Source organism: Semicossyphus pulcher, unplaced genomic scaffold (assembly GCF_022749685.1).
Source record: "Semicossyphus pulcher isolate SPU_LCO1_2020_fin unplaced genomic scaffold, fSemPul1.0.p SCAF_4, whole genome shotgun sequence".
In the NCBI taxonomy this organism is placed as follows: domain Eukaryota; kingdom Metazoa; phylum Chordata; class Actinopteri; order Labriformes; family Labridae; genus Semicossyphus; species Semicossyphus pulcher.
The window spans coordinates 1686266-1709912 of NW_027211715.1; the positions used below are offsets into that span (position 1 = coordinate 1686266).

The 23647-nt window shown below is 43.1% G+C and overlaps 1 protein-coding gene across 1 annotated transcript in view; it reads left to right on the forward strand.

Moving 5' to 3' along the window:
• Positions 1–23647, forward strand: part of LOC138607088 (capping protein, Arp2/3 and myosin-I linker protein 3-like) — a 44898-nt gene that overhangs the window by 19172 nt on the left and 2079 nt on the right. Inside the window, exons 16-37 of the mRNA XM_069679638.1 lie at positions 1848–1952; positions 2083–2152; positions 5607–5688; positions 5815–5911; positions 6101–6155; positions 8230–8402; positions 8485–8553; positions 8957–9050; positions 10289–10387; positions 10473–10592; positions 10672–10785; positions 10858–11033; positions 11163–11250; positions 11338–11457; positions 16591–16657; positions 16935–17122; positions 17427–17503; positions 19200–19373; positions 19894–20077; positions 21310–21994; positions 22119–22225; positions 22337–22463. Coding sequence (XP_069535739.1) covers positions 1848–1952; positions 2083–2152; positions 5607–5688; positions 5815–5911; positions 6101–6155; positions 8230–8402; positions 8485–8553; positions 8957–9050; positions 10289–10387; positions 10473–10592; positions 10672–10785; positions 10858–11033; positions 11163–11250; positions 11338–11457; positions 16591–16657; positions 16935–17122; positions 17427–17503; positions 19200–19373; positions 19894–20077; positions 21310–21994; positions 22119–22225; positions 22337–22463 — 3071 coding nt within the window. The remainder of the gene's footprint in view (positions 1–1847; positions 1953–2082; positions 2153–5606; positions 5689–5814; positions 5912–6100; positions 6156–8229; positions 8403–8484; positions 8554–8956; positions 9051–10288; positions 10388–10472; positions 10593–10671; positions 10786–10857; positions 11034–11162; positions 11251–11337; positions 11458–16590; positions 16658–16934; positions 17123–17426; positions 17504–19199; positions 19374–19893; positions 20078–21309; positions 21995–22118; positions 22226–22336; positions 22464–23647) is intronic.

Sequence of the window (23647 nt, forward strand, 5' to 3'; positions counted from 1 at the left end):
CACTGAGCTCCGAGTCCAAGGGATGCAGGCAAACAATACCCAACAACAAAGCAAGGTCCAACAAAACAGGTGACAAATAATCCAAAAGAATACTCATCCACAGGTGAAACACACATGGGGCCGCGGGGGAAATCCAAAAGAGTTCAGGTAACAAATAACGACAGGTTTCAATGAGGTATCCAGACGAAGGATGACAACGAACTAACAAAGAAACAAGAGACGATGAATGCTGTGTTCCAAATGCCATATCATATACTACATACTGTATACTATATACTATATACTGTATATTATATACTATATACCACATACTGTATACTATATACTATATACTACATAATACATACTTTACTATATACTACATACTATATACTATATACTACATACTATATTATATACTACATACTGTATACTGTATACTATATACTACATACTATATACTGTATACTACATACTATATTATATACTACATACTGTATACTATATACTACATACTATATACTATATACTACATACTACATACTATACTATATACCACATACTGTATACTATATACTGTATACTACATACTATACTATATACTACATACTATACTTTATACTATATACCACATACTGTATACTATATACTACATACTACATACTATACTATACACTACATACTATATACTGTACACTACATACTATATACTATACTATATACTGTATACTACATACTATATACTGTATACTGCATAGTACATACAGTATACTACATATTGTGTACTATATACTATATACCACATACTATATACTACATACTGTATACTACATACTACATACTATATACTGTACACTACATACTATATACTATACTATATACTACATACGATATACTATATACCACATACTATGTACTACATACTGTATACTACATACTGCATGCTGCGTCCGGCGGTAGTCTGTAGTACGGAGCTGATCAGATGAATTTAGCAGTATGCAACGCCAGGCACCAGTTTTCTTTTGGAAAGCAGAAGTAAACAACAGCCCGCCAACAACAAGAAGCTGCTTCCTTAGCTATAGCGCCCCCTTCTGCTCTTCTGCTGCCATCTGCCATTTCAAGTGCTGTTGCGACGTTTCAGTGCTTTGCATCGTGAGATACAGGCGAGGTAGACTGGTCCGATGCATGCTGGAGATTTTTTCTGATTCATTACGACATCCGGTTATGTTTGGCATTCTTCACATTTAGCTTTTGTTTGCATACTACAGACTACAGACTACATTTAGGCCACATCAGTACGTACTGCTGGTGTAGTATGGCATTTCAAACACAGCCAAAGAGGTTATACACTGAGGGTAAACAGGGACAGGTGAAACTAACGAGGGCGGGGCACGCAATCTCAAAGGCGGGAAACAAAGACAGGAGCAACACAAGAGACAAAATACAAAGTAAAACAGGAAATGAATATCAGAACATGAATACAAACAAATACAAACTTAAACAACAATACCTCATGACACAAATTGATGGTTTAAATAATTCTGCAGCCCCGATGACACTGAAAGACGGAGCGAGGCTTGCGAGCTAGTTCAGGCAGGCACCTCGAGCAGCACTGATTTCACATCATCATTCTCCACAATCACCTGACGAAGACTTCCTCCCAATGTGGCGTCTGTTTAAACTTTCCGCTCTCTCCCTCTGCTCTGTCATTGCCACCGCTAGTTTCCTCTGCTGTCATGATAAATGTAGGTCGAAGCTTTAAAATAAACTCCTCTTACACCTGATAAATTCTTCATCACACAAACCAGACTTGTTCTGCAGATTAGTCAAAGACTGTCTCCTTCATCTCGTGTGTTTGTGTCTGACAGGAAAGTGAAGGACACGCTGCCGCTGTTCCGTCAGTTCTTCAGCTCGGCCTTCAGCCTCACTTATGTCAGCCTGGCCTCCATGAAGCTGCCGCCTGATGTTCTGAGGTACTCACCCTGTCGCCTCTGATTACCGTCCCATTCTGCACCCTTTCATCCTCGCTCCTCTCAAATGAAGGCAGATCTGAAGCATATGGAAATCCTCCTTCACTCAGTTCTGTTCCTGCTGTCTCCACAGGGCTCTGCTGACAGGGTTAACCTCCAATCCGCACGTCAACGACCTTCATCTGGACATCAGTGGCTGTGAGGTAAGAGCTCATCTCTGCGCCTGCAAAGGAAGCTCAGATTAAAGGGATAGTTTGGTATTTTCTGCTCATCCAGACGGATCTGTCTGCCCAGATTCATGAGTCTGTCTGAAGCTGCGTTTCCACCTAAAGTACCCAGCGCTTTAAGTCCCAGGAACTACATCCTACGGAACTAAGAGGCTCCGTCACCCTGTTGTCTGTGTTTTCACTGAGGACTAAAGGCCTGCTTCATGTGAAAGACTAAAACTGTCACAGCTGCATGGCTCTATTTTTACACGTTACCCTGAAATGAAGTGTTGAGATTTTCTTTTCTATCCCGTGCACGTTTTTCAAACATAAAGATTTCTGGTGTTTAACATTGAAACTCACAGCCACAGTTTCCTCAGAGCGTTGTAAGTATTTAAGCACGACGAGGGAACACTTCCAAACGGTCCTCTGAATGCTGCGAGTACCAATCAGCTCTGCAAAGGCCACCCCCAAAGTCTCTGTACTTTTTGAAAGCACTACCTCTGGCACAGGGACATTTTGCAGAATAGTCCCTGGGAGTTTATTCCGACCCTGTTCCCTGTGGTTGAAACACACTGAGTACCTTCAAAAGTCACAGACCTCTCTGCATCGCTCCTGCAGAGGAAACGCAGCTTCGTGAGCTCTAAAAAGTGTCGATAAGATTGTCAGTGATGTTCAGAAATCACTTCAGCGCTCGTGTTATGTCATCACTTGTGCACCTGAAGGATAAAATGACATTCTGACTCACACAAAGACTCTTTTGCTGCTTTTGTGAGCATCAGACTCAGAACAGAAAGTTCCCGCTCGCACAAAAACACACATTTAAGGCACAAGTACACATTTTGTCCGCGCTGAAGTCAGGGCTGGAGAACCTCACAGTTTATATAAAGTGATAATGTGTCCTTTTCAGAGATGTTTTCACAGGATCACAAAGTCTCAAAGGCAGAATATTTAAAGTTTTTAACCTCTTTGCCGACTGATGTACAAAAAGCCATACAGACCCTCAAGGACGCAGGCACAGTTTGAACTTTAAGGTTGTGGGTTCACAGAAAGTAGAGGAAATGCAACCAAAAGTGTACAACAGAGGCAGAGTGCGGAGAATTAAACCTACCACAGAAACCGACCTCGCACAAACCATAAAACCAGATAGTAAAGCTGATACAGATCCGCAGCTGGAGTCTAACATAAACCTGATATACTGTTGGTTAAACACAGACAGGTCTGTAGTGAAGTGGGATCGCTGGGCATTACAACCTGGGATACGCTGCCACCCCACAGCAGCATGCAGGTTAAGTGTGCCTGTGATGTTCCACGCTTTGTGACCCTCTGATAATTGACTCCAGTACGTGCACCTCTCTTTGTTAGTATTTCTCCCTCACTTCCTTAGAGACATGGCATCAGCAAAAAACAAACAGCACAACAACTTGTCTAGAAAAACCGAGAAGCACTTGCTTCTTGGGGCCTGAATGTTTTTCCCACTGATCGCTGGGGCATTGGAAATCATCCAGGTGTCTCACAGGGACCGGGGCCGAGCGGGGCGTGGTGGCCGATATACAGTCATGGCCGACAGGGGCTGGTGTGGCTTCTGTGCTGTTGCCATAGCAATGACAGCACCGCTGCCGTTAACGTTAGCAGCAGCTCAGTGTCTGCACTGTCAGTCTCAGAGTTTGCGTTGTTCTTTAGCGTGTAACAGCGTACATCCGCTCTCTCTGTTTAAGGCAGGAGAAACGCAGTGAGCTAAACAAGTGTTGACAGAACGTTGACCTCTAACCTCTCCTTCTTTGCCTGTCATGGGTGCGTGACTGAGAGTGTCCCTGCAGGCTACCGTACCACAGCTTTATGAAAATAATCACAGTCAAACAATTAGTTTCTATTTGTATTTATTATCGTAGCGCCAAGCGATAAATTAAAGTTCTGTGCTATAAAAAATAGATATTAAAATACTAACCCCAGACTACGCCGACACGCGAGGCATATTTAGGTTTTCATGTCTCCCAGGTGTTTCATTAGATGCAGCTCTTTCTGTGCTTTTTAAAAAGACCACATCGGGCTCCTTTAACCCGTCGAAAGCATTTATTAATTCAGCTCATGTTTGTCTAACATTTTTAAGATGACGTTACATGTTTTAAGTAGAAGTAAGTTTACTTCCTGCTGTAGTGGTCGTTTTATTTTGGTGGGACAAAGTTTGTTGACCCTTATTTGAGCCCGTATCAGGCCAGCTTTAGCAAACAGTCTGATCATTTACTTTTTCATTTGTCTTACCCTGTTTTAAAAAACACTTAGTACATTAAAGTTAATGTACTGAGTTATACTACATAATAATACATTAACTAGTCCCTCCAGGATTTCGCAGCGTGTCCTGTGATTGTTGTGGCCACAACTGCTCGATTTCACAGCAGCTTTTTAAAATAAGTTTTACTGCAAGTTGTGATGTTTGGAGCCTTTTTGTGTCACACATCACACATGTACTGTGAGCGAGCGGGACACACGCTGCAGGAAACTACCGGCTGAGCAAGTTTGTCTTCTGACATCACTATCGGCCAGGACGACATTAAAGTCAATCGCCATGAAATGCTCATTTCTCACTGCATGTGCACAACCAATGCTCTCCATGTGTGCAAAGGAGCGTCTACACATAATTTATTATATCTATGCTGTTGGTTATTTCTGCTGCTGCAGTATAAAAACCTTTAAGAAGAGACAGTGGAGGTTACTGTCTCTCTGCTCAAACAGTCTTTGAGATCAGCGCCGACACAAACACCAGTAACAAGTAGGTAATACAGGAAAAGATGCCCCCACATGTTCAGACACCTCTGCAGACCTCAGGGGATCAAGTTTGTACATGACTGCACACTTTTGCGTGAATTCGCAGGTGCACAACTTCCTGCTGGAGAGACTGATTATTTATACCGATGCATTAACAGATCAAGCTTTAGATTACTTTACATACCACAGTTTAATATTCAACAATGTTTGTAAAATATTGACGTGTAAATTAGGTTGTTTTAATTCTTACATAAATACAGAGGAGTTAAAAAATATTGTTTTTATTTTGCAGTGTATTGAAAGCACCTGAAACCTTATAAATGAGTTAAAACATTCAGTACTCAGTTAAGTTTAAAAGTTAATTTTCTTGGTCATTTATATTACTTTGTTTTCCCACAGATTTCCAGGTGATTGGGATGTTTATGTGTTTGCTTATTGAAGTGAAAAAATGCTAAGCTAACAGGTAACACAAGATGCTTTCTCGCTGCAGAGCTCAGCGTTCAGCACACCTTCAGACTCTCACAGAGAGGTAAAAAAAGGCTCCATAAATCTGCCTCACTGTGGAAAAATAGAACAATTCCCCAAAGACTGAAGCTGAAATGACTCCGATTCACTCCTGTGCATAATGTTGGTTTTCCCGTCTCTCCCTCTCTCTCTCTCTCTCTCTCTCTCTCTCTCTCTCCAGCTGAGGTCTGCAGGAGCGTCTGTGATCCAGGAACTCTTCCCCAGAGTCTCCTCCATCGGCACGCTGGACATCTCCGACAACGGTGCGCTGCAACACGTCCTCTGTGACCTTCTCTCTCTGTCCTCAGGCAGGCCGGGTCCCAGTTAATGACTCCAGCCATGTTGAGCTCCTTATTTATATACGTGTGTGTGTGTGTGTGTGTTGACAGGACTTGATGCAGACCTGCTCACAGTCCTGCCGGCGCTCTCCAGACATCCATCGCTCAAACACCTTCATCTAGGCAAGAACTTCAACATCAAAAACAGGTGCTGCCGGTGCTCCAAGTCACGCTTTACTGCAGTTATTTATGTGCGTGTGTGTTTGTGTGAGTGTGCCAGCTTGAATATTCGTGTGTGTGGTTGTACTTCCGCCGCTCCTCGGGCAGACCGCTCGCTGGCAGCAGGAAATGACTGGCTCCGGCTCACTGAGTCTGGCCTGTGTGTTTGTGTCTGCAGGGTTCTGGATGAAGTCCTGCAGAAGCTCGTTCAGCTCATTCAGGAGGAGGAGTGTGTGAGTGATAACACAGGACACAAAAACAGACTGTAAGATGAGAGCGTTTGCTGGCTGCATAACAAGTCACACAAATAGAAAAATGGATCAGACCGAAATTACTCATTCCAGTTTTTCTGCATTTTTATTCGTCCCTTCGAGCCTGCAAAAACAAAAGAATGCGTCACTGCTTACACTGCTCTTTTTATTGTGATGTCATTTCCTGTTATATCCCTTATAACTGAACATAAATGTTACATGTTGGGGCTGTCGCTTTAGCTCAGGGGTCAAAGCGCGCCCTCCATGTGCACAGTCCTCAACCAGCGGCCATGGATGCTGCGTGTCATCCCCACTCTCTCCTTCCCTATTTCAGACTCTATCTACTGTCCTATCCAAAGAAGGCAGAGGCTTAAAAAAAAAAACTCTAAAAATATAATAATCTCTCTTTTTTTACGCACAATCGGATTATAGTACGGTCGGTGTTCTGGTTTCTGTTTGTAGTCTCAGTTGTGCAGAGATGTGCAGGAACAACAGTTCTAGATCTAAAATTCAACTTGAGACAAATTCCCTTGACGCTCTGTCCTGAAAGCGTTTGGATTTCCAGACTTCCCTGAATGCATCATAAACGATGGCTCCACCCTCCGTCTCATGTTAAAGTAGTGTTCTTCTCCTCTTGAGGACAGACCTGACAAAGCTTCATGTTGTTCCTAATCTGCATCATGATGTTGTTCTTTCAGCAAACTGAAGAGCCGTTAATTAAAGTCGATCACAAGAGAATCTGTTTCTGTTTGGGCTTCATCCCGCTGCAGTAAGCCAGAGTGCAGCCTCTGTGTAACTTCCTGTTTACAGTGAGACTGAGACTCAGCACAGACAGATGAACGGGCGCTCCTCCAGGGGATGGGACGAACCGAGAGATGACAGTGTTTATTTAGCAGACACATCTGGAGGGAGAATTTACCTTCACTTTGATCTGAACACACGGTCGCTTCTCGAGCTGCTGACTGGACTGTAAACAATGCAGCGCATGGAGGAGGAAGTCTGCGCTGGAAGTCGTTTATCGCTGAACGCTGGCTAAACAGGACATGCCCGACATGTTTGCCGTTGCTCCCAGAGGATATATCGTCGTCAGATTATCTGGTGTCAATTTAGTGGTAAAAAAAAACAGGTTTTCAGACAGAGAAACTAAGTTATAGCTAATATGCACTCTTTAATAAGATATGGTAATCCTTTATTGATTCCCAGGGGGGGAAATGTTTGTTTGTTTATCGCACTTCATTGCACAATGAACACTAAGCACTTAATGTTCTCACATTGTGCCGGCCTACTTTAAACTTGTTTATTCAGTATTTTACAAGTTTTAATGAGCAGGTCAGTTTGTTTTGGGGAGGAGGCGGGGTCCCTCTGGACCTGCGGTGTTTGCTGAAGCTTTGGAGGGAAACTTTTAATGGAAACTCTTAAATCAGTTTCTGATCCTGCACTTGATGCTTTATCAGAAGCATTTTGGAGAGCGGTATCAGTAATGGAACAAATCTAGTTTTAATTTCAGAGCAATTTAAACAGAATAATACAAAAAACAAACTTGCTCAGTGCAACAAGAATGTAAAGACGTCATCGTACAATGTGGTGACAAAAGACTGAAGCCTTAACTTTGTGTATCAAAAGAATAAAGGCTCCGGCTATTATAGTTTTTACTTTAGATTATTTTAACAAGACTATGCAGGAGATGTTCTCCTGCAGCGCCCCGGGGGGACGCGAGTATCATCAAATGTGTAACAACAAACTCATCTCCTCACACTTTATATTCGTGATTCTCTGGAACATTTCTGCATTATGTATCACCGTCGACGTGTCACACTCTCATTAAACATTTCTGCTCTCTGTTACCCTCACAGGCACGGCCTCTGTATCACTGCACACATACTGTAAATAATTCATACAAACAGCATGTAAAGTCACATCGCTCTGCAGTAAATTCCCCCTCCCGGCCCCCCGGTCGCCTCTTCTTCAGACGCTCAATTTTCTGCACTTTATTTATTCATATAACAACACAGACACTTTCACACACACGCCTCTTCCTGCTCTGCTTCCTCTTCAGGCCCTGCAGTCTCTGTCGCTGACCGAGTCCCGCCTGCGCTCTCGGGGCACCGTGCTGGTCAACGCCCTCGGCAGCAACACCTGCCTGAGGAAGGTGGACCTGAGCGGGAACAACATGGACGACATCGGAGCCAAGATGCTGAGCAAAGCGCTGCAGATCAACACCACGCTCAGGTGAAGGAGAAGACGATCGCAGAATATCATGTGCTCTAAACGGAGGTCTGATTTTAGTGCAACTCATGACTTCTCCCTGCAGGAGTGTGACATGGGATCGCAACAACACCTCCGCATCAGGATTTCTGGATGTGGCGCGGGCGCTCGAACAGTAAGAGCAGCATTAAAACATGTATTTAGAAAATGCACGCTTAAATAAATGAGAAGATACCTTCTATATTTACTACAAGAGAAGAAAGTGTGATAGATTTACTTTCTATTTCAGAGCACTTAAACATTTCAAATTTGCAACGTGAGCCGAGCAAATTGTTGCTTTCCACTTTGCTATCTTAAATGGTCCAGACTTGGCTGCAGGCTGAGGATGACATGGTTGCAGAGATCAAAGTATTACTCAGTGGTTGCTCTGCGGAGGAGGATATTTTAGGATGATCTCGGTCCTTTGGGGATATTAACCTTATCTAACCTCGAATCTAACCCACTTTATTTCCTTTTTCAGTCCCTCACTGTCTCCTTCAATAACTCGACCCTTTCTCTTCTTCTGTTTCCTCTCTCAGTAATTTCACCTTGCAGTACATGCCTCTGCCCCTGAGCGACATCAGCCAGGCGTACCGCAGCGCCCCCGAGAGGACGGAGCAGGCGCTGACAAAGGTCAGAGATCAGCCGTCAGAGATTAAAAGTGACTTTAAGATTTGATCAAAGCAACAGAACATCTTGACCATGTTGTCTCATGTCTTCAAAAGAAAGTTTTACTTCTTCTGTTTGCATTCGGATCAATAATTCATCAAGAGTTCAGACGGGATCCAAATAGATAAAAAGTAAACTTTGATCTTTTCAGCTGCAGCTTGAAGAAAATATTATTTAAGCTGACACAAGAAACATCGAACTGTCCGTCAAAGTGAGAAGAAAGTGAAAACATTTAGGTCAACATCAATGTTGTTAATGTCACTGTTAACAGTAACTCCTTACGTTGCCGCGTTACCTCCTGAGAAAAGTAACGCGTTGGATTACATTTGTGTTACCAAAAATTAACCCCTCTTTGCGACTCGTTCCACATGTGTGTTATATCATCAGGACGGCGTGTCGCCTGCTGTACGTCTACCTCTGAATGTATCGACTCTACCGTCATTGCAGAGCCTCGTTTACGGCCCATAATCTGTAACTCTGCAGGACTGACAGACGCAGTATAACCTTTACAGCTCTTTATGATGCTAACAGTCTGACAGTGAACTGGGCAGAGGCAGACAGTATAAGGCACAGCTGTTTCCATGACAACAATACAACACAGGCTCTTAGCTCCACCAGTGTTGTGGAGCTGTGTTTAGCTGCAGATGCTTCGTCGCGTTTGAAGTCGAGCTCTTCACAGCTGACGAGCACTTCTCCTCCAGACACAGCTTACATTTCACCGTCATGTTGTTCTCGTCCCTTTCACCCAAACATTCAGAATAATGTGAATATTTCCACAAAGTAAACGCTGTCCTCTCTGACAGCTCGCTAGCTGAGCTACACATGCGCACTGACACAGCTGTGTTTACCTTCTGCTGGTACGCAGCGACCTGCCAAGAAGGAGGAGAGAAACAGAAACAGAGCGTCAGGGAGTTTCTGTTTTTGTGGAGACAAAAGGAAAAGAGGAATACGGCTTTTTTTCAGTAACGGATTATTTTTGATGTAAAAGTAACTAAATAACAGATTACTTGACTTGCAGCACTAACATGTTACCCCCAACGCTGGTCAACATGCTGTCACCCACAAAGTTTTGTTATAGCCATTAGAGCCCGTTTCACAACAATCTACAGGAGAAACTCCAAAACTGTTTGTATCTTTTAGTCATTTAGACATCAAAATATGTTAAAATGTTAAATGTATCTTCCTGCCTCTCTGCGTTACAGATCCAGCGCGCCCTGGTGAGGAACAACCAGACGCAGCGTTTCTCTCAGCGTCAGGCTCTGCGGCTGCACCAGGGCCTGGTGACGAGCACGGCCGAGCAGGTATCACTCCTCTGTGTTCGCTCACCTCAGCATATGTTTATGTGTTTACTGTTTTTTAACACTCCCCCGCCTGTCTGTTTCCAAGGTGATGGAGCGCCTGTGTGTGCGTGTCCAGCAGCAGGTGTGTGTGTTACGAGGTGCTGGAGAGATGGAGGAGATTCAAGCTGCTAAACAAGTGCTAAAAGAGGCCAGGAACTCCCGCGCTGTGAGTGATGGGGAATGTGTGAGCGCAGTGTTTGGTGTACTGTCACACAGACGTTTGAATGCATGTGTCTCTCTCCCAGCTGTACCCGTCACTGTGTGAGCTGGCTCATGTGCTGTCTGTGGACGGCCCGGTGCGGCAGAGACTCGACTCTCTGGCTGGTGAACTCACCAAAGCTGCAGACAAGGAGCTTCAGGTAGATCTAAAGCTGCCTTTTCACACCTTGATCCCCTTCAGCTGAGTTTCTGATCCCTGGCCTCCTTTGCAGGTGATCGTGGACTCCATGGTGTCTCTCTGTCGGGAGCTCTGTCCTTTATCTTCTACAGCAGCAGAGAGGTTGACTCCTCCGCTCTCCTCCGTCTCCGAGCGCGTCTCCATCCCTCGCTCTGCCATCCGGACCGCTCTGATGGAGCGAGCGGCACAGGACATTCACCGAGCCTTAGAGTAAGATAGAGATAAAGAGAGGGAAAAGCATGTGCGGCAATAAGTCTGAATGTGATAAGCAGGTTATTGATTTTCTCTCACTTTTACCAAACCTCTTCCCGTCTCTCCTGCTAATTCAATCTCCTGCAGAGAAGTGAAGCTGTCAGTGGTTTCCTATCTCACCAACTCCATCGTGGACCAGATCCTGCAGGAGCTATACGCCACACATAAGACTCTGGTAGATAAAAAGCACTTACTGTTAAAGATATCATGTGTCAGAGACAGAGATACAGTGATTGAGATGGTGTCTCTCTGTCGGTCTCAGACTCGGCAAGTGTCTCATCTGAAGCGCTGGGAGGGGCCGTGTGAAGACGGGACGGGCTGGAGGTTCAACAGACACAGAGACTCTCTGGACATCACAGACGAGGAGCTCAGCACCAGCATAGTGAGTGAAAGTGTACAAACACACGAGTGCAGATGGTCTTTACTTATGCTGTTGTCACCAACAATCAAATATTGTTGCAGCAGACTGTATATTCATTTAATATTTGTTTTATTGTATTACTGTTTATATTTAAATCTTATGTGAGCTCTTTCTGTAAGGAAGTCCAAATTCTCTCGACTGTTTTGATGACTTGCGACTTGACAAAAATAAATGACTTGAGACTCGACTTGACTTGAGGCATGATGACTCGGATGACTTGAGTGTGTCCATAAGATTGAATGTTGTAAAATTCAGTGTTGTCAAGTTTCCATCTAACTATCAGATATGTACGCAGCACAAGCTGGGAATCATGATTGGACGAATCAAAAAGCTCCCGGTATGTGATTGTCATGATTGGATGACTGGCTGTCAGTCAAACTCCTCGCTATGGCAACACGCAACATCAAAGCCCCCAAAGAGAATCCTCATCAGTCGTACTCGTTACTGCTCAACACGCTCTCAGAGCAGACCATCATCATGGCTGCGTCTTTGCCAAGATAACACAGATACAATTCACTGTCAGACTTTGTGAACAGGTTACATAAACTGACCAATAATATCATTATTAGACGGGCTGCTAACACCTTGTGTTTTCTCTTTATAAAGACCGGATACTACAGGTCAGAGTGCTGGATCTTGGATGGAAAAAAAGTTACTTGACTCAAGACTCGACTTGACTTGCCCAAGAAAAAAATGAGACTTGGACCAAATGACTTGAGACTCACTTGGGACTTGAGCAAAGATGACTTGGTCCCAACACTGCTAATTAACGTACTTACTAGCTAACATAGTCTTTGCTAATGTAATGTTAGCTAGGATTTGCTTCCCTCAAACACTGTCCCATTTCCAAGGCTTCTTCAAATACCTCCTCCATTTCCCGGGCCATGAAGGATCCATCGGGTGCATCCTTCATGGCCCAACGTATCCCAGGATTCATTGCATGCCAATTAAAACAAGATGGTGAACTCTCAAGCGGCCGAGGAATACACTTTAAATGTAGTAAATGTATGTCACAGTGTTACAATTTCATTTAGCAGACGCTTTTGTCCAAAGCGACGTACATCTGAAAGTTAATACAACACAAGGTATGTAAAGTTTTTGGTTTCAACTCAATCAAATAGCTGCGACACAAATGTTAAAAAAACTAAAACCTTGATACTTAAAATTATCTTGTAAATAATTAGTGGTAGCTAGTTAGCCCACTAGCTATCTGTTGCTAGGCGTCAGGAGGAGTTGACACAAACAGGAAATCCTCCGTAGACCAGACCTTCTCATTGCAGTTCGGCTTTAGTGTCTACGAAGGATGCATCCTCCATAGACCGCGTCCTTCGAAGGCTGCAGCCCTTGAATTGAGACACTTTCTACTTTATACATTATACATACTTTTTTTGCTGTTAAGTCATTAAACTTAATGGTCCTCTACTTTTCTTACTGCCTTAAGTATCAGCTCCTTCTCTGAGAGCCCTGCTGTAATATTTTATATTTTGACGTCCCAAAATTGAGTATTTTGTCCTTCTAACTGTTGCCAGGAACCTGAGGTAGCATCACTGTGACGTTCCCATTTATTATTCCAGCCTTCCTGTGATATCTTCAGGCCTGCTTCCTGCTCTGTCTGACATGGACAGTCCAGTGAGTGTTGCAACATTAGACAGTTACTGTCTGTAGTGCATCAATGAGTAAACCACTCTGCTCTTCTTGTTAACCATGTCAAGAGAATTAAAGTTAATTGGTTCAGTTGTGGCAGAAACTTGGACACTTGAAACTTGATTTTCCTCCTGGTTCTGGACTTTGAAGACACCAAGGTTTTCTTTATCTTCTACACGTGTCAGCAGCTCGACTCGTGTCATTGGTCATACTCTGGATTTATAATTTGGTCTTTCTACCCAAACTTCAAAGACTTTTTTTTATCAACAAGCAATTATTAGAATTCCCAATCCTTCCTTTTCTTACTTTTCAAATGAATTGTCATTTTGCTCTGCTGCATGCCCTTTTTCTCTTCAAAGCACAGACCTCATTTTGTCAGACTTTCTGTTTCTTTATCATCGTCTCAAAATGAGAAAACTGAACCTTATACTGATTCTGGACTGAATAGATCCACTATGGCTGCAAGCTAAGAAAGCAGAGTGAACCTGAAAGATAATAAATCTGTTGACACACTAAAAGAACAGCTCAATATTTACAAGAAAGCGGGTGAAACAGCCCGAGCGAACTGTGTCCCTGACATTATCTCAAGAATCTGCCATGAGCCTGAGGCTCTTTTCATTACAGTCAGTTCAGTCATTACTCGTTCAAACACCTCCGGCCTTCATGTCTCTTTCACCTGCTAGGAATTTAAAACACTTTTATTTGAAGAGCTGAGCATTTAAGCGAATTTATTCATTCTACAGCACAGTTGCCTCCTCTGCACCGGCTTTTACTGCTAATAAACACGATATTATACCAATTTGTTCAACAATAAAAACAGCTTACTTTGTTTTTATGTCTTCTAATGTTGCCTCACACCGATTTCTAAAACTGCTGTGACAGCTTTCTGGCCACAGTTTACCATTTAACCAAACTTCCCTTAAATTAACAGTTTCAAGAAGTTATCCAATCTCCCAACTCGTTGTTTAAAGTCCTGGTTTCTTTTTATTCTCCTTCTATATTACTAACAACACTAGTTTTGGTCCATTTTAATCAGAATGAGGAAATTAAACTGTTTTGGTGGTTTTAAATGACATTAATGTCTTCTGTGGAGTACCTCAAGGATCTGTCTTAGGCCCTATCATTTTCTGCATTTAATGTTTCTTTTCATTCTGATGATTATTTTCTTTCAATGATACACAGATGACACTATCTCACTGTAAAAACATACAAGTGTAAACCTGAAGGGGAGTCAAAGTGGATTAATGTCACAGTTTAAGCATCTACGTACTTTAATTGATGATTGTTAACTTTTAAACTTCACATTGAAAAGGTGTCAAACAAACTGAAGCTCAACGATGTTTTTTATTTTAGAAATAAATTCTGCTTTACGTTCCCTGGTTGGTTAGGTTCCCTCTGCTTGAGTATACTGATCTGTTTTACATGCACACCTCTGCATAAGCATGCATCAGTGGAGTTTTGTGTACTACAGCTCTTTGGGGTTTGGCACAGGATGCTTTCATCACAATGTTACTGGATATCCTAAAGCCCAGTCACCTTAATTGGCCATGGGCAAAGTACTTACAACAGTATAGCTATATTTATACAACGGATAGTTCTGACCAAGTAACCTGATTGGATAAGAGGCATTCCATGAGTGCTCATATAGAGAACAACATGACTGGGACTTTTCACTCTGTGTATCACTCCGCCTCAGCCACGTGTTCTGAACACTCTTATTTCACTGGTTAAAACACACAGATAAACCTGCGGACACAGAGTGCAGGAGGATGTATGGGTTGCTCGGCAACAAGAGTCCAGTTTCAGTTAAGTTGTGAAACTAGTTGAGTTGGTGGAGCAAAAATGATCATGTGTTGTTGATTTATACTTTTTACTTCTATTTGCTGCTTGTTTAACTGTTGAATAAAAGCTTGCGGCCTCGTGCCTACAACCGAATCACAGCCGTGATGACAGTCAGTATCACTCCCTCTCATGAGATATTGCTTAAGTCTGTGTTGGGTTTGCTTCCCACTAATCTTTGTGGTATATCCAACTAAAACTATGAATTATTGTCTGCGGCCCGATGACACCCTTTGAGCAACCCGAAGGTTGTGTGTTTTATGCCCCCCGCAGACTTGACACACTTGTAGGCAGATTTGCTCTTCGATTCCTATTCGTCCTTTTGAACGTGCATGTGAAGGTTCGAAGGGAAATTCACTTGGAACTTGTAATTGCTTTCCAAGTTACATTTATGTCTTCTCTGATGTCTTTTCGGACTGTGATTCTGGGAGTTGCCAAATGTTTTGATTTGTCTTTTTTGTGCTTGTGTGTTTTTACACACGTTTCTGCTCCTGTCTCCACAAGAGCTCCTTAAAAAGAGATGTTGTGATCTCAGTGGGTTTCACCTGGTTAGAAAAAGGTTCCTTTATAATAGGACATTCAGTTCAGAGACCTTTAGGGGCTGTTTCAAGGTCATTATTCATGACAATAGCTAGTAACTTTGATCCCTCTATTCCTACCAGTGCTAAAACTAGCAAAGCGAAGAATCTATGCTAGCAGCTCTGTGAGGCAGTTGCACTTTCAGCTAAATGCTAACATCAGGATGCCACATAGCATGCTGATGTTTGGCAAGTATAGTGCTTACCATGTTCACCATATTGGCATGCTTACAATTGTTAGTTAGCACTAAACAAAGTCAAGCTGTGGGATGTGAAGGTGTTTAGTTTTGCAGGTATTTGTAGTTTTCTAGCAGCTGAAACTCTGAAGCTAGATGAAAGACAGAGGATGATTAAAGTTATCACAATTCATCGAAGGGGAACGTGTGTGTGTGTGTGTGTGTGTGTGTGTGTGTGTGTGTGTGTGTGTGTGTGTGTGTGTGTGCCAGAGTTCTTGGCAAATTATCCAACAGTCATGGTGGGTTACAGGGCGAGTGAGAACATCACCAAACCCATTAAGACTAATCCGTTTGGCACCGTGAACATTTGAACTGAGTTTTTAAACAATTGATCCAACAGTTCAGAAGTGTTGGACCGACCGACCGACATTACCATACCTGGACTCAATCCACTGGCATGGCTTTAATACCTCCACCAGCCATCTGCCCTCGGCGGTTAATCCTTCTGCCAAATATCTTTGTGAACAATCGTTTCAGAAGTTACATCCAGTTTTCTTCATGTCAAATCAAGCTTTTCCTGCCACCGCTGATCTGGAGGGAGTCATTCACAGCATCAGCCGTTTGTACTGTTACCCATCTACCTCGTTAGGTCCCACTGTGTGCTTGTTATCTTGTATTGTCTGTTTTTACAGGTTCAATTTATATGAATCAGCTTGAAATCAGGACAGAACTTAGCTTTATATGACTCGGCTTTGTCTGATTTGTGCTCCTTGACATGTGCACTCGCTCCCTCTCATGTTCCTTACTCTAACGCTTCCCCTCAGCGTCTCAATATCAGTTTCTCTTTCTTCCTCCAGGACACAATAGCCATTAAGAAGCGCAGCTCCAGAACAAGACGAATACGACCTGTCTCCACCCGGCTGAGTGAGTACTTCTATAAACCCTCAGTATTCTCTCTCTGCTCGTTCTCGTCCAGCTCTGACCCCATCCTGTCTCTGTCAGGACTCCATTAGTGTTTCTGTTGACTCTTTCCCGTCAGGAGGCTGTTAATGGCTGCTTAAGTCCAGCCTGAGCTCGGTCTGACTCAGTTTATGTCCTAGATTGCTTTAAACTTGACGTCTCTGACGGCTCCCTGTAAGTCCACGTCCTCCATGTTTCACATCCTCTCTGATCCTTTCATCCTCCTCATCGCTGCGATCAGGTCTGTGTGACGACTCCAGCTCCTCTCCGCCCCCCTCCATGCCATCGTACTCCTCGCCGCTATCCCGCTCAGCATCCTGGGAGGGCTTGTCAGAGTTGCCTACTCAGGGGCTGCCTCTCCATCATGTGACCAGGGTTCGACCGAGGCCCCCGCGGAGGCACAAAGGAGGGTACATCCCTGCTGAGACAGTGAGGAGGGTTTAATAGCTATCTATCAATCTTGCTATCTCACTATCTCTCTATCTCGCTCTCTGTATCTCAATCTTTATATCCCTCTATAAAAATCTTTATCTATCTATCTATCTATTTATCTATCTATCTGTTTTTATTGATTATTTCATCTCACTGCCGCACCTGTAATCCATTTGTTTCATTGCATAAAGAACATTTACAGATGAAACCCAGCACGCAAAAATTGACCTCTCTAAAAAGAGTTTGTGTGTGTGTGTGTGTGTGTGTGTGTGTGTGTGTGTGCGTGTGTGTGCTTTCCCAGCATTGTGAAAATGGAGGAATAAGCCCTCTTGACGACGGACTCCCAGACTTCTACACTAAGAGAGTTCTACCTGACAGGTACGACTTTCTTTTACTGTTTTACGGTGTTTTTTTGTATTTATACTTTTTTTGTTTGATTTTAATTTTCAGATTTTTTTTGATTTTTTTTTTTCACTTTAAGTCTACAACTTGATTGAGGTAGTAACTCCATCCCATCCATCGTCTCATGGCTGTCAGCAGAAACTTTAACGTGGTTGATGTAGAAGAAGAAGAAGACGACATGTTTATTTGTTCTTTGTCTTCAGGTTCCGATTTTCCAATAACTTGAGAATAAAATGCTTTTTGCAATGAAACAATTTATTATTATTTAAAAGCAGTTTATTAAATACACATCCTTCCCAGAGCTCGCGCACACACTCTTCAGTTTTACTCCAATCAGAGGATTTTACCTCCATCACTGTTTTAGTTCCTGTGCGTGTTTCAAGAGGAAGAAAACTTCCTCAGCAGCAAATCAGGAAAGGCACAAAACGAGCACGATCGTGATCACAAAGAGCTCCTTTCACAGGTTGCAAGATGAACAACACAGCCTGTAATATATTAAAAAGAGCAGCTTGTTACGTTTTGAATTGTTTTTAGAAAACCAAACGAGCTAACTGAACCGAACTGGGATTTTGCCGTGAAGTAAACCTCAGATCTGCGCCTGTGCAACACAAATGATGTTTGCAGCTTGTAAAATGCTGTTTGCCTATAAAAACAACAAGAAACAGAAGCTTCCCACTGCAGAATACAACACTCTGTCTAAGTGAAGCCTAAGAGCAGACTTAATACAGTTTAACAGTGAAGGGGGGGGGGCATGCGAAGTGTGGCTTGAGTGGAAACACAACAAATATAATCTTTGGTCAGAGCTTATTTAAGCAGAATTAATTTGAGCAGCGTTTCGCTCTCGTCTTTATTCTCCAGTAAAAATCTGCTGTTGAAATTCTTTGATGTGTTTCATTCACTCCTTTGTAAACACCATTCATTCATCAGGCCGGATTTAGACGAGCAAACACAGATTCAGTCTTAATTTAATGACATGATAGTTGAATCCACACACAAACACTTTATTTGCAGACTTAAAATGAGACAACAGAAGTGTTTCAGAAGATTAAATCAATGATTGTTTTGACTCTTGTTTTGTTTCAATAATTAAAGACGGCCGTGTTTCTCGGAGTCGTCTGTCTTTGAACTAATCTGACAGCGAGGTTCAGACTGTTAGGCACATCCTGCCTTCTGCTTACACGCAGAGACGATCAGACCTGCTGCATGTCGTGTTTGCTCAGTAAAACATAAATACTGTCGCTCTTTGATGCTGCACACTCGGAGGATTCTAGCTTTAAATATTTGCAGCTGGTGATTTGTTCAATTTATGTTCAGTCTGCTTTGGAGATGGTTGTGTGGTTCTTCAGCAGCATGCAAAGAAAACAAACATCCAGAACCACCAGTGTGACCCTTTGATATTTAGATGCTGCAGTTTGGGAAGCTTTTATTTTGGCGGAGCTGCAAGCAGGAACAAGTTAACAGAATGTAGTTGCCTCCTTTCTCTGGTTTAAAATGATTACACTTATGATATAAAAACGCACTTTAGATAAATCACTGTGTACCAGGAGATGTAGCCGTGCATCGCTCAGACTGTCGATGCATGCGAGGCCAAGGCAGCTGTGATGAATTCATCGACATCCTGACGGAGATGATTGATGTGGACTGAATGTGTGACCTCTCTCCTCTCTTTCAGTCAGCTCTCGTCTCTGCACAAAGCTCACTCTCTGCGGAGGAAGAAGAGGAGAAACATGCTCGCCATCTTCGGTTTCCGCAAGAACCGCAATCAGACTCTGTCCAATCAGGGGCCGGAGTCTGAGGTGGAGGTGTACGGAGATGGGTGTCACACTGTTGCTACAGCGCCCACGGGGTTTGTAAATGCACAAACACACACACACACACACACACACACTCTGTTTTGAAAGATATGGCCTTGAAAAGAAAATGCAGTGCCTGTTTGATGCACTAGATAAATGTTCATCACGTCACGAAGCTCCTGCTCATTTCTCCTCCTGATTCTACATCTTCACATCTTCTGCTGATTTTCTCTCCTCAGTTCTTCCGAGGACAATCAGTCGCTCCAAACTCCATAAAATCTCTGACAAACATCGCTCTAAATCTCCCTCGTTTCTTTGTTGATATGAGAAATGGCTGATGGCTGCCAGCGTGCAGCAGCGTGTGTGCACAGATGTAGAAGACAGCCGGTGGCTCCCATTGTCAGCCGAGCGATTAGAAACGAACACGCTGCATGTTAAATACAGATTAGGACGGCGAGATGGCTGCATTCTGCCAGAGAAGATCGTTAAATTTATTCTTCATGCTGTGAATCTGCGGAAACATCGGCAGACTTTGCTGCAAATGTTTCATTTTCTGTGTTTTCCATCTTGCAGCACCGCCACAGAGAACGTGTACACGCTCCTGCAGCCTCCGAGGTCCGCCACCAGAGCCGGATCCCCCGGAGAGGGGGCTGATGGGAAAAATGCTCTGGTTCTGAGTCCTCCTGCTGTGCCGGGTATCCCTCATCCGGGCGTGGGAGGAAGCAAACATCCTTTTTACTCTCCCAGAGAGGTAGAGGTAGAGTGATGCGACACAAGCACAACATTTATCACTGCACAAAGTCAAAGTGTGATGAAGCATCTTTAACCGAGGCGATGTGAGCTTATTTATTTCTGATGTTTCTTCTTACCAGATATTTCAGAGCATTTCACTTTTTGGGCCTAAATGTTGAAAATAACAAGTTTCATCTTTGAAAAACATTAAGCAGAACAATTCTGTTACATTCAAAAGGTGATATTTGACGTGGGTTTTGTACATACTTTACTTTAAACATTTAAATTGTATTTCTACTTCAGGTACATTTAGTCAGGATGACATATTTTAAGCACAATATGTTTTCTCTGTGACTTTCAGGGTATTTAGCCTTTATTTTAAAGTCGAGGTGAAATGAAAAATGTCATTTTAATCCTTTTAGATCACATCCCCGGTAATATTGTGCATCTATCTGACAATATAGGCCAAAAAAAATACAGTAAATCCATTTCTTCGTATTCTTATATCAAAATCCGACCTTTTTTTCTTCCGGTAAAACTAAATTTCACGCGTGCTTACGTAAGTTAGCACCAAACAATTTCAACCAATCAATCTGCACAAGCACCAAGAACGCTCGGTCAGTTAGCTAGCTGCTGCGCTGTGGAGAACGTCTGTCTACGCCCACTTCTCAACGATCAAATCAAATCCCTCTAATGATATGTCCCGCCTGCACGTCCTGTTTCACTCTGACATACGTCACGATACGGAAGCTAGATACTCTCGAAATGCAGTTTCAGCTCGACTTTAAGACAATATTAATAGCATTGGATGCTTATTTAAAGGGATAGTTTGGGTTTTTTGAAGTGGGGTTGTATGAGGTATTTATCTAATAATAGTAAGTGTACTATGTAAGAGTCAGCACGGCTCCTGTTAGGAGAAGCCAGTCGGACTTCCTTCACTGAGGCTAAGCTAAGCACAGCTGCAGACGGGGTCAGGAGGTCATGTACTTTCAGCACTACATGTAGTGTATACTATATATATGTATAAACAATCCTTTCCTTGTTTCAGACAAATGTTCTTGTTTTTTGTCTGAACTTTTAGGATGTTTGTTCTTTCACACCAGAACTTATTTAAACAACCTTGACAGGTGACATTTCCTCGTTCTGGTGGCAAATCATTTTGTTATTTCTTAGTTTTCTTTTTTTTTCTTTGTTCTGAGCGCTGCCTTGTTTGTCTGAGACGTGAGCTCTTATATTGTTCCTGTTGTGTTTTGACAGATCTCTGAGGACGTGTTTGAGCCGCCGACAGAGGCAGACAGGTACTGGGTGGACGACAAGCAGAGGACGACGGAGGTGCTGCAAGCAGACAAGCCGTGGATGGAGACAGAGAGACAGCGCTTTGACAGAACTTTTGGAGAGCCGAAGACAGTGGACAGACAGACAGACAGGTACTGGACCGAGAGCAGACACTCAGACAGACAGTGGACGGTCGACAGACACACCCAGCGACAGATCGACAGGAAGATAGAGCGACAGTGGATGGGCGGCAGGCAGATCGACAGGTCGTGGTCGGAGAACAGACAGACGGACGTTCAGGTGGACAATCAGTGGACGGAGAGCAGACAGACGAGCAGGAAGTCAGAGAGACAGGTGCAGGCACTTCAGTTGGCTCAGAGGCCGCTGCCGCCGTACCCGTCAGACCGGACGCCCTCGCCTAAACAGGAAACAGAGACGGCAGCTGTGGAGTGGCTTCAGCAGGACGCGCAGGGAGACAGACTGGTTTGTCCTGATGCAGGTGGAGGGTTTACAGAGGGATGGAGGAGCGGAGGAGGAGGAGGTGGAGGAGGAGCAGGAGGAGGTCGAGCTGGTGCACCTAAACCCGACCCCCCGCCTCAAAGCAGCAAACCCAGCATGTCCAAACTGAGGCCGAGACACCGAATCGAGAGCTCCGAGCCTCTCCCAGGTACCTCACTGTCCTCCATCATTCAGTGCTGCAGTTAGAAAGGACATTTAAGCTTTAATAAAGAGGAAACAACTCTGTGAAATAAAATTAAAAAACCCAGGTGATCGTCTCCATTTGGTTTTAGGGATGGAGGAGGAGGTAGAGGCAGAGATGGATGCTGGAAAAACGGAGAAGAAAGAGAAAGAAAGGAGAAGAGACTCGGAGGGTCAGCCTCCTCCCATTCCAGAGAAGGTGAGAGATTTGTATCCAGGCAGGATTTCATTTGTCCTAAAAAACAGAAATAACTACAGTATTAACAGATCCACAATTTGTTCCTGTTTCGTGTTCTGATCCGACAAACAGCCAAAGACGTCCTCGTATGTGACATTCCCAAAAGATCCAGCCAATGAGAGGAGCTTACCTCCTCCTCCTGTCCCGCCTCCTGTTAACAAGCCTGTGCACGGGTTACCAGACCGAGCTGCAAGTCAGGGTGAGTCCTCTAAAAACACAGACAACGGTGGAGCTGACGCAGGTACACTTTAAAAGCTTAGGTGTATTCACATTCCCTTTATGAGGAAAAGTTTTCAGATTTCTGCCTGACTTTGGTTTAAAGTATTTCTTTGCTGCTTGAAAAACAAACAGACACAGAAACTCACAGGATATGAAGATGTAAAATATGTATGGAAGAATGTATTTTTGCAGCACCTTTCACAACCTAGGTTGCAAGATTTTGCCAGTGACAAAATAAAACTAACAAAAAACAAATATTAAAGGATAAAGTTCTGACAAAAGTGCAAAAATAAACAACTCAGCCTGCAGAAAACTCTTAGTCTTATTTGAAGTATTTTCATTTGCAACTTTTCAGGTTAATCATGGTGGTGCAGCTAGCAGCCACTTAGCTTAGCTTAGCTTAGCATGAAGACTACAAGCAGGGGAAAATTGTTAGCTCTGTTCAAAAAATAAATATGAAATAAATGTGATCAACTAAAAATGATGATGATGATTAGTTATCTTAAGAGGTGATGGTAAGCAGATTGTACCTCCCTTAGACAAAGCATGCTAAGCTAACACAGCTTGCTAACAGTGTAGTAACTAGTTAAGGTCATTGAAATGCCAGCCGGTTAGCTTAGCTTGGCACGAAGACTGAACAGAAAAGGAAATCTTACATCACCAGGTCTATGCTAGCTGTTTCCAGTCTTACACAGCACTTACTGGGAGACGGGGAAAAGGCAAGTAATGTTTTAAGCCATGCTACATGACTTCCTGTAGTTTTGTCATCTTCGTAAACCTGCCAGGCAAAAAGTAAGGACTCCCCCAAACATTCCCAAAAACTGTTGTTAGGTGTTATCTACCTGGTAGAAAATAAACTGTGTAATATGATTATAAATACATATAAATAAATGTGTATTTAAATGTACGGTTATGGTGTTTCAATAAGAGGTGCTGGTCGGCTGATTTTGTTGCCATCAAAGAAAGTGGGGCTAGCAGTTTCCCTCTGATTCTAGTCTTTATGCTAAGCTAAGAATTTGCCGACTATAGTCTCATATTTACTGAACAGACATAAAAGCTCCCGTTAGACATTTCACTTCATCTAAAGCCCTTAAATCATCTTATAAAGCACATTAAAACGTGGCCGTTATCTATGAACGTCTTGGACTTCTTTCCAGTATCTCT